The sequence below is a fragment of the Bos mutus genome, chromosome 16 (assembly GCF_027580195.1).
Source record: "Bos mutus isolate GX-2022 chromosome 16, NWIPB_WYAK_1.1, whole genome shotgun sequence".
Lineage (NCBI taxonomy): Eukaryota > Metazoa > Chordata > Mammalia > Artiodactyla > Bovidae > Bos > Bos mutus.
In genome coordinates, this window is record NC_091632.1 from 33,810,615 (window position 1) to 33,822,367 (window position 11,753).

Here is an 11,753-nt window from a genome sequence, read left to right on the forward strand (position 1 = left end):
TTGTAGTGCTCCCCCACCCCGCCACTCCATAAAACTTTAATACCAGATAGGCTGAGTATCTATGTACCATGGAGGACCACAAACTCTGTAACAATTAAGATTATTTTACACCATCCCCAAGAGCCAAGTTTCCCCCCTTGTGGGTGAGCTCACCCCATGGAGAATGCAGTCTTTAAATAATATTAAATAACAAACCTTCCTGTAGGAACTCACTGTGTGCTGGTCACATACTGTTCTGGGTACTTTATGTACATTTACTTGTTGACTTATCATAACTTTCCTATGAGGTTGAGTCCTAGAGAGCTTTTATCTGCATCTTAACAGTTGTAGAAACTGAGGCACAGGGAGGTTAAGTCATTTGTCCAAGGTCACTCAGCTGGGAAGGTGCAGACAGCCCAGGCAGCCTGGTTCCACAGCTCACACTTAACCACCAAGCTGTGTTGCCTTAAGACAATACATTCTAACTGTAAAAAATTCAGACTACAGAAATAGAGTATGTAGGTCTTTTGTCTCTAAAAAATACAGAAATAGAGTAAAAGTTACACTTCCTAAGCCCCCTTCATTCCCAGAAACAATCTTTGGCACAAGTTTGGAATGTGTCTCTCATCTGGGATTTTACATATATGTTTACATATATGAAATATATTGCCTCTTTATTTTAACATAAGTAAAATCATTCAGCCTTTTCCCCTATATATTCATATGAATAATACATGCCCATGTACAGAGCTTTATAAAAATTAGGATCACACTGAACATACTCTTATTTGATTTTAAAATCTATCATCAGCTGCTTTGAGACCATAATTCAGTAAGTGCGTATTTTATTTAACCAGATCCAGACTAGTGGCTGTTGAAGTAGTTTCTAGTTTCCCACTGCTAAGTTAGGATGAATATCCTTGCCCTGTACATAATTCTTAGAAGTTGGAATGACAGAGCTTGAGGGTATAAACATTTTTGAAACTTTTGATCCCTAAATGCCAAAACTTGCCACCCAGAAAAACTGTATGAAATCGCCCATCCCAACACCCTCACCCACACTGAGTATTACTGCCGGTTTTCAGTCATTGACAACAGGCCAAGAATGTGTTCGTTCTGATGTTTTCATCTCTGCCCATGTCCCTCATCAGGGGCCTGTTTTACTCATGTGACAGCACAAAGCAAAACTTGAATTGAGAATGTATGAGAGCGAGGAGCCAGTTAGGGTAATGTGGCCACATCACTGAGTTAATAAACAGGTTGTCAGCCTCCCCGGTAAGAGGCCTGGCTGTCCAGCCCTGAGCAGGTGCTCAGTGAATAGTTTCTTCTTCTCTCCTGCTTCCAGCACAAGGCTCAGGCTGCATCTCTCTACCACTGAGCCCCCTAGTTCTGACCTTTGTCTCCAATCCATTTGGCAGAACCGAGGCGTTGCTAGGGCTGCGAAACCCCTCATCCTTCCCTTCGCTGGCCATGAGTGATGTGAGAAGCACACCGCCTTGTGTATACAGTAGGCGATTAGCAGCTGGCCTCACTGCAAGTGTCTCCGACAGGATTCTTGTTCAGTGTTCTGCATGCACACACGAGCATGGTCATACACCAGCACACGGGCATGTGTGTGCATGTATGTACACACTTGTACCCACCCATATAGTATAGCACATTCAGGAGGCAGACCCTCATATGTGAAGTGGGGCTTCTCTCTCACAAGATTCTCCATATGCCCTCCAGCCTGAGTTAGGACCCCCGGCTGCCTAGTGCCACAGTTCCTGTACTTTCTTCTCATTATTTTTTTAATTTTTAAAAATTTTATTACTTTATTTTTGGCTGTGGGTCTTCATTGGTTTTATTTTGTGGGTCTTCGTTGCCGCGGGGACTTCAGTTGCAGTGAGAGGGGGCTACTCTAGTTAATGTGGCAGGCTTCTCACTGCAGTAGCTTCTCTTGTTGCAGAGCCAGGCTGTAGGGCACATGGGCTCAGTAGTTGTGGCTCCTGGGCTCTAGAGCACAGGCTCAGGACTTGTGGCCCACGGGTTTAGTTGCCCCATGACATGTGGGATCTTCCTGGATCAGGGCTTGAACCAAGGTCTCTGGCATTGGCAGGCGGATTCTTGACCACTGAGCCACCAGGGAAGCCCTTTTTAATATTTTTATTGTGATAAAAATCACATAACGCATACTATTGTAACCATATTTAACTATGCAGTTCAGTGGCACTAAGTACATTCACATTGTTGTGCAACTCTCACCATCAGCACCATCATCCATCTCCCGAATTTTTCATCTTCCAAAACTGAAACCCTGTCCCCATTAAACACTTAAGTCCCCATTCCCCCTCTCCACCTCCACCCCTTGGCCCCTGGCATCTACCAATGTACTTTCTGACTCTATAAATTTGACTATTGTAGGTACCTTATATAAGTGGAGTCAGGTGGCGCTAGTGGTAAAGAATCTGCCTGCCAATGCAGAGATGTAAGAGATGTGGGTTTGATCCCCTGGAGGAGGGCATGGCAACGCACTCTAGTATTCTTGCCTGGAGAATCCCATGGACAGAGGAGCTTGGTGGGCTATAGTCCATGGGGTCCCAAAGACTCGGACATGACTGAAACAACTTAGCACCCAATGTAATTGGAATGCCTTCTTAAGAAGGCATTAAGTTATATTTAACTTAATATATGTCCTAAAAACAGATTATGCCTTATTTTTTCTCTCTCTCTCTCCCTGCTTTATTGTTATTCCCTGTGGACTGTTCTCCTGCTGGCCTGAAACCTCCCCGCTAATCCTTAATTTGTTCATCAGTATTTCTCTAGTACTGAACACTGCTTAGCAGGTACATGTGAAATATTTGTTGAGTGGGAGAAAAAAAAAGAAGGAATGGACTTCAAGCCAGTAGAAGATGTTATCCCAATTATTTTTAGAGTATTTTTGAACAAAGTGGCCAGTTTCAGACGGAGCCCAGTGCTTGATGAGAAAATATCTCGGCAGCATCAGATTTCACATGGCCTGGTTAGCCATCTTTTTGCAAGGAGCGGAAAGAATGTGGAATGGCAAATAGGGCCTTGCCCATCTAAACAGCTGTAAAGTTTTACTGTTCTGCAAAGATTGCTGTGGCAGGGATAATGTATTGAGGAGTAATTAGCCAGGAGCCTTACTCGCTGGTCCTCCAGCCCCCTGAAAGTGTTCCAATCTCAAACCTTCAAGTCACTGGCTTATCAGGCTCCCTCTCCCTGCCAGCAAATTGTTACAGACTCCCAGCTGATTGATCCCATGAGCACAAGGTCTCGGAGCTGCTTCACAAGATAGGGTTTTTCATCCAGCTGGGCACAACAGCTAAGATGATGGATGTGCAGGTTTCTGCCCCTTTAAGAAAAGCAAAACTCAGAACTTCCCTGGCAGTGCAGTGGTTAAGACTCCCTGCTCCGCATACAGGGGGCACAGATTCCATTCCTTGGTTGGGGAACTAAGATCCCGCATGCCACACATGCCGTGCCAGCCAAAAATAAACGGAAAAGCACCCTTTAAGAGAGAAGGAAAAAAAAAAGGTAAAACTCCATGTGGCTGAAAAGAAGCATGCCTTGCAGGACAGCTTCATCTGGCTATTTCATTCATTTGATTCAGCAGGCATTGGGGGAGGGAGGGTGCTGCTATGTTCCAGGAGCAAAGTGGAAAAGAAGTGGTCACAGAAAGAGATTTGCCACAGAAGATCCTGGGGGCTTGTGGGAGACACAGAAGGGCAGCTGAGCAGGGCTGATCAAAGAAGGGCAGAAACCCTGGAGGGAGTTTGCGAGGGGGAGTGAAGTGCAAGATGAGTGGGAGAGGCAGGGTCAGGTTGAGCCCGCCATGAGCAGGATTCCAAGGAGCCTGGATTTTGTGCTGCAGACAATGGGAAGCTACTTCCACTGGGTCACATCATGACTGATGCCGGTCAGCCAGGCAATATTGACATGGCTCAGGAAGCCATGGTTCACTCTCGCCGTAGCTGGTGAGAGGCTGAGATTGTACTGCACTTCACTAAATCCCACAAAATATCTGGATGACCAGCAGCTCTGACCTTTCTGGCTTCCCGCAGGGAAAGGTCTGGCTTCTCCTTTTCAGGTTGGGGAGGCAGATCACAGAAGGAGCAGGGCACGTAAGACGTCTGGAATGCATCAGAGGCAAGCCCAGCCCTGGCCATGACTCAGTCCTGCCTCCCCCTACCCCTCAACCCCGCCCCGACCCCGTCCCTAGTCAGGAGCACAGCCACCGCATTCAGCAGAGCGCCTTGAATCAGAAATGACTTTGCTCTCTCCTCTCTGCTTTCCTCGCAGACCTCCCGGACGCAGCCGTCTACACAGGATGTCTTGTGTTGGCTTGCAACCATCCCTCGAGAGTCCAGCCGCCGTTTTTTTAGTGTGGCCCTAGGGCTTTCGTTCAGGACGTTTTGTTGCAGCTGCTGCTTTTTATTTATTTATTTTCTCTCTTTGAACCTGGACCTTGCCCCGCTCCTGCTGGCATGATGGCCCAGTCCAAAGCCAACGGCTCGCACTATGCACTGACTGCCATCGGCCTGGGGATGCTGGTCCTTGGGATCATCATGGCCATGTGGAACCTGGTCCCTGGGTTCAGCAACGCAGAAAAGCCGGCTGCTCAGGGGAACAAGACGGAGGTAGGAAGTGGCATCCTTAAGAGCAAGACCTTCTCTGTGGCCTACGTGCTGGTTGGGGCCGGCGTGATGCTGCTCCTGCTCTCAATCTGCCTGAGCATCCGGGACAAGAGGAAGCAGCGGCAGGGCGAGGAGCTGGCACACATCCAGCACCCAGGGGTCGAACCGCACGCCCATGAGGAGGACAGGTGAGGATGGCCAACCGGACCCGGACTGGGGATGGACACGCACACCCACATGCATACCCACAGGCTCAGGACTCAACAATGGTGAGAACATTTTAATCTAAGGGGCTGTCTCCCATGACCGCTTCTGTGAAATAGTTTATCGTTTTACAAATGACTTTATCTTTTGATCCCAGAGTTTCCCAAATAATATGGTTTGAATGAATGATTACAGTTGTGTCAAGATTCTGACACACCCTCCAGGGGATCTGCATGGCACCTGGGGTGGCCAGAGCCTGTCCCCTGGAAGCTAGTCCATTTACCCCCAGTGTCCTGGATGTTTATGCTTTGAGTTGAAAGGTTGGGAAGCAAGGTTCTATTTGACAAAAAAAAATGCTACAGACACATTTAAAAAGCAAGTGCTAAATTGGGGGCATAAGATAAAATTTGATACCCCAAGTGTAAAAAGAGCACTACTTGTATAAAATAGATAACTGATGAGAACCTACTGTATAGCATGGGGTGGGGTGGGGGGAAGAAGGCACAGTCTGTTTGTAGGACAGATATTAAGTTAACCTTAAAAATGCATTCCAATATACAACAGATGCAAATACTGTTTGATTCTACTTATACAAGGCACCTAGAGTAGTACCTCACATTCATAGAGTTAGAAAGTACATTGATAGATGCCAGGGCCCAGAGGTTGGGGAGGTAGCGGGTAGGGGTAGGGATGGGGAATGGAGACTTAGTGTTTAATGGGGAGAGTTTCAGTTTAGAGAGGTGAAAAATTTGGGAAATGGATGATGGTGAGACATGCACAACACTGTGAATGGACTAGTGCCACTGAAATACACAGTTAAAATACGGTTAAAATAGTATGCTTTATATTATGTGACTTTTATCACAATAAAAAAATTTTTTTTTAAGATGCCTTACAAATGAATGTTAAAGAACACACGGTTGGAAAATGGACCAAGAACACGAACAAGCATTTCACAGACATTCAAATGATAGTTGTTCAGTCTCATTTGTCAGGAAATACAAACAACCAACAAAAGGCATTGTAATTCTTTGCCTATCTGCTGGCCAACATAGACTGTACTCCGGGTTAAAGATTTGTCAGGAAGTGGGTTGCTAATGAGGGGCTGGTTGACATAGCCTTACTGAAGGGGAATTCACTGTAACCGGCGTTTTAAAGATGTGTGCGCCTATCAGTTACCTTCCTAAGAGCTTATCTTTGGGACACAGTCACACAAGTGCAAAGGGGTCTGTACTCATAGATTTATCAGAGCATTGCTGAAAATAGCATAGACAGATGTGACTACTAAATATCCATCAGTCGAGCTAAATTATAACATGCCCATTCACTAGAATTCTCTGCAGCCACTGCCAAACTATATTTGTTAATGTGAATCTGTATCTCTGAGAAAAGGAGGTTTATAACACAGCTTGTTAAGGTCTTCATCACATCAGACATTGTGGCTATGGGACTAGAGAAGGATCTGGAAAGGTGTATAGCAAAATGTTGTTATTGTTCAGCCGCTAAATCGTATCCAACTCTTTGCGATCCCGTGAACTGAAGCACACCAGGCTTCCCTGTCCTTCACTATCTCCCAGAACTTGCTTAAACTCAAGTCCATTGAGTCAGTGATGCCACCAACCATCTCGTCTTCTGTTACCCCCTTCTCCTGCCTTCATTCTTTCCCAGCATCAGGGTCTTTTCCAATGAGTCGGCTCTTCCCATCAGGTGGCCAAAGTATTGAAGCTTCAGCTTCAACATCAGTCCTTCCAATGAATATTCAGGACTGATTTCCTATAGGATTGACTGGTTTGATTTCTTTGCAGTCCAAGGGATTCTCAAGAGTCTTCTTCAATACCACAACTCAGAAGCATCAATTCTTCAGTGCTCAGCCTTCTTTATGGTCCAACTCTCACATCCATACATGACTAATGGAAAGATCATAGCTTTGACTATATGGACCTTTGTTGGCAAAGTGATGTCTCTGCTTCTTAATATGCTGTCTAGGTTTGTCATAGCTTTTCTTTCAAGGAGCAAGTATCTTAATTTTGTGGCTGCAATCATCATCCACAGTGATTTTGGAGTCCAAGAAAATAAAACCTGTCACTGTTTCCACTTTTTCTCCATCTGTTTGCCATGAAGTGATAGGACCAGATACTATGATCTTAGTTTTTTTAATGTTGAGTTTTAAGCCAGCTTTTTCACTATCCTTTTTCACTCTCATCAAGAGGCTCATTAGTCCCTCTTCACTTTCTGCCTTTAGGTATCATCTGCATATCTGAGGTTGTTGATATTTCTCCTGGCAATCTAAGTATTTTTATATTCTTTATTAAATTTTTCTGTAGTGTTTGAATTTTCAGTAAGAATGTCTTATCTTTCTAGTGGAATGGGAGATGTTTTTATTTTGGAAAAATTAAACAAATTTTCTGAAAGTAAAAGATAATCAGGCATATTCTAGAAAACTTGGGAAATACAAAAAAGAGCAAAGAAGGAAAACTAGTCACCCATCATTAAAGGTATGACCAAGTCACTTGACCTCAATGTATCTGTTTTCCCATCCATAAAATGAAAAGTGTTAACCTCCCCTGCTTTTTAGCCCAAATGTAACAGCATGCCAGGTGGGCTATTCTGATGCCCAGATGGGCGTCCTTTGACCATAGACAACATAAACATACATGAAACAGGTGCCGATTTGAAGCAAAATGGTTGTTCCTGGGTAGAGAAAGAATATCTGGAATATAAAATTTACATGTATCTCAAATTATTCTGTAATTTCCCATCCATAAAATGGGTATACCAATATTGGGCTGGCCAAAAAGTTCATTTGGGTTTTCCATATTATCCAGTGGAAAAGCCCAAACAAACTTTCTGGCCAACCCAATAGAACCTAACTCATAGTGTCTTTAGGAAGATGACATTAGTTTATATGTACTTAGAACAGTGTCTGGCTTGTAGCCAATAGGTGAAGTGATAGCTCTTATTCCTCCTTGGATACACCTGTTATTAACAAGGCTGGTATCCGGGGTCCCAGTGGCAACATGTGGTCCGGGATCCGTCTCTTTGTGATCGTAAGTGACTCGAGCACATGCTAACCATCCCATGTCTGTGTTGCTATCTTGCAGCCAGGAGGAGGAGGAGGAGGCCTCCTCACGGTACTACGTCCCCAGCTACGAGGAAGTGATGAACACAAACTACGCGGAAGGGAGGGACGCGGACCAGAACCCCCGGATGAGCATCTCTCTCCCCTCCTACGAGTCCTTGACGGGGCTGGATGAGACAAGCCCCACCACAACCAGGGCCGACGTGGAGACCAGCCCAGGGAACCCCCCCGACAGGCAGAACTCCAAGTTGTCCAAACGCCTGAAGCCGCTGAAAGTGAGAAGGATAAAATCCGAAAAGCTTCACCTCAAAGACTTTAGGATCAACCTGCCAGACAAAAACGTGCCTCCTCCCTCCATCGAGCCTTTGACACCCCCCCCACAGTACGATGAGGTCCAGGAGAAGGCCCCTGATGCCCGGCCCCCCGACTGATGGCCCCTTCTGGGCGGATTCCCTCCTGTTTCTCGTCCTCTGCACCAACAGACCCCGAATGAAGCCACTTCAGCCACAGTTGAGAAGCGGAGGGGCCAGGTGTGTACTTAGCTATTTGGATGGGGCCAGGAGCTGAGGGCGTTCTAGGACTGGGGAGTGACTCTGGGGTCCCCAGGACCTCCGGTCGCAGGTACATTGGAAAGAGCTGCTGCCCCGGATCTTGAGAAGCTGTGACCCCATCCAGGGAAGCAGTGCCGGCATCTTCCCCTTTGTCCTTCCTTGACATTGAATTGCTGGGGACAATACTCCTCCTTCTGATTAGGAAAGGATACGTAGCAACTGGCTTAGATCATGGCTTTGTTTTGCTTCCACTAGGACTGTTTTGTTTCCCAAAGAAAATAAGTTATGTCTTCACTTTCTCCCTGGAGTCCTGCACTGTGGGTAGGAAAGATGACCGGCTCTACAGAAAGGACACACCCATATCATGAATTAAGCTGAACAAGAGGCTGGATGATTACATGGGGGTGAGACCCAGGTGGGGTTCTCAGAACCCTGATGCCATCGGTTGTTTTGAGGCCTCAAGACCTGAGGATGCATAAGATCCTAGTCTCATTGGTAGACTTTTCCTAGTCTCTCCTATGTATTGGCAAAAAAAAAAAAAAAAGAAAGCCATCTGAGATGTTCTGTTCCTTCTAAAATGAGCTTTTTGTAATAAAATATTTTATATGTCGTACATTTGGTGCTAGATTACCTTAACAGCTCTTCCAACACTGACTTGCTTAGGGAGAAATCTCACCAATGAGAACAATGCTAGCTAATATATCCTGAACACTTAGTATCCGCCAGGTGCTATGCTAAGCACTTCACATATTTATCCCTGTTCAGCTGTGCCCAGGCCAGGTATTGGGCTTCCCAGGTGGTGCTAGTGGTAAAGAATCTGCCTGCCACTGCAGGAGACGCAAGAGATTCTTCAGTCTCTGGGTCGAGAAGATCCCCTGGAGTAGGAAATGGCAACCTGCTCCAATATTCTTGACTGGAAACTTTCATGGAAAGAGGAGTCTGGCAGGCTACAATCCATGGGGCCGAACACAACAGAGCACACACCCACACAAGCCAGGTATTCCTACTGTGGGTTAGTTCATGGAGAATCGGGTTAATTAAGGGGCCCCATGTCACACCACTAATAAGTGGCAGAGCTGGGATTTGAACCTAGGCCCCAGGGCCTTAGTTCTTCCACAGTCTACTGTGCCACTCAGTGGAAAGGGCTCTTTCAGACTTTAAATGAGGACTTGTGTGTCCCAAGTGCTGAGAGTGTCCCTGTCAACCGACATGCCCAACAGAAAATTCTGGATATTTAGACAGCAAGTCCAAAGTTCCCTTTCTGGGACGTGGTTAAGTCCAATGGTTAAGACTCCATGCTTCCAATGTCAGAGGCATGGGTTCAGTTCCTGGTTGGGGAAGTTCCACATGCCATGTGGCATGGCCAAAAATAAAAACCAAAATAAAACACAAAGTTCCCTTCCTGGTGTTGGTGAGCCTGGAGCTGGCTGCTAGGGGTCTGTGTGGCTGGGAGAGCAAATTCTCAGGCCCTGAATGTTTTCCTAAAAGCTCCTGTGGGAGGGAAGGAGCAGCCATTAGAAGGTCAAGCACCTTCTTATAACAGAATTGGCCACAGTGCCGAAATCCCAACCTTTCATTTCCTCATGTAAATTTATAAACAGGAAGCTACAAGGGTCTGCTTGGTGACCTGGGATACCTGGAGGCCTGGTCTGGTCCCAGCCCACCCCTGAGCCACCCAGGGCCTCTCCATGTAACTCTGGGCTGGACTTGCTCTTCATCTACTCCTAATGCTTCTCCTTGATTGGAGGACAAACAGGAGGAAAAAAGAAAGGGGAGGAGCAAGGTTCCAAATGAGCTGAGAAATTACCTTCTAGGGACTTCCCTGGTGGTCCAGTGATTAAGAATCTGCCTCCCAATGGAGGGGACACAGGTTCGATTGCCTAGTTGGGGAACTAAGATCCCACATGCCACCGGGCAACTGAGCCCACACATCACTATGGAGCCTGCATTCTAGAGCCCGTGGTCTACAAGAGAAACCCACATGCCACGATGAAGATCTAGCACAAGCAAAATAAAAAAGTAAGTGACCTTCTACAAGGGCTCTTGATCTGGTCTCTGGTAGACATCTGTCAGGGTGTCTACCCAGCCTAGACTCTCCTCAGGAGAGAAAGACATTTGGGGCTTGCAGTAGGTTGCTCTGTGGCCCCAAAGATCTCAGGCTCTAATCCCTAGGACCCAAGAACATTACCTTACAAGGTAAAGTTTTGCAGATGCGATGAAATTAAGGATTTTTGACTTGAGCTTATCCTGGATTATCCAAGTGGGTCCATCCAGAAGTATGCCTGGAGAGACAGGAGGAGATTATATACACAGAAGAGGAGGAAACATTGACCACAGAGGTAGAGACTAGAGTGATGCACCTACAAGTCAAGGGACACCCACAGCCACCAGAGCTGGAAGAGACATGAAATCAGTCCTCCCTAGAGCACTCACAGGAGTTCAGTCCTTCTGAAACACCTTGATTTCAGCCCAGCTGATGCTGACTTGGGGCTTTCAGCCCCCAGAACCGTTAAGAGAGTAAGTTTGTTGTTTTAGACCACAACGCTCATAGGAATTCATTATAGTGACTTTAGGAAACCAACAAGGGACTCAATCTTCAACTCATTAGAAACCAGCCCTTGCTTTGCTTCTGGGCTCATCCTATAAGGCACGAGTGCTGTAGAAATTGGGGGCTTCCTAGGTGGCACACAGTGGTAAAGAATCTGCCTGCCAAAGCAAGAGAAACAAGAGATGTGACTTAGGTCCCTGGTTTGGGAAGAGTCCCTTGGAGAAGGAGATGGCAACCTGCTCCAGTATTCTTGCCTGGCAAATTTCATGGATAGAGGAACCTGATGGGCTACAGTCCATGAGGTTGAAAAAGAGTCGGACATGACTGAGTGTGCGGTGCACACACACACACACACACACAGAAATTTTTGTTTTTGTATGTTTGGAAATGATCAAGTAGAAAATTATTTTATGTTGCTCAGAGAATAGATTGTAGATACTTAGTAGGTAAACTATGGAGCGTGGATGCACCTCTGTCTAAAAGCAAGGCAGAGAGAATGTTAGCTGGGAATGTGGCAATAAGGTATCTGCAATATTAAATTAAAACCAAAGCAGGATGTCACTTTCACCTCAGAATTCCCCAAGGCACACTCATCCTGTTTGTTCAGACTTATCAGAGCTTTCTATCTTTTGACTATTAAAAAGAGAGCTATAAAGGTGAAGACCAGAAGAAAGCCCCTGTTCTCTCCATTGTTGTTTTTGTTCTTAAGGAAAACATAAGAAAGGCAGGGGCTTCCCTGGTGGTCCAATGACTAA

At 46.0% G+C, this 11,753-nt stretch overlaps 1 protein-coding gene across 1 annotated transcript in view; it reads left to right on the forward strand.

The window, feature by feature from the left end:
- The window catches only part of TMEM51 (transmembrane protein 51), a 59,256-nt gene extending 50,258 nt beyond the window's left edge, over positions 1–8,998 (forward strand). Inside the window, exons 3-4 of the mRNA XM_070384948.1 lie at positions 4,282–4,804; positions 7,922–8,998. Of these exons, the coding sequence (XP_070241049.1) occupies positions 4,467–4,804; positions 7,922–8,330 (747 nt within the window). The 5' untranslated portion in view covers positions 4,282–4,466 and the 3' untranslated portion in view covers positions 8,331–8,998. The remainder of the gene's footprint in view (positions 1–4,281; positions 4,805–7,921) is intronic.
- Positions 8,999–11,753: the final 2,755 nt, after the last annotated feature.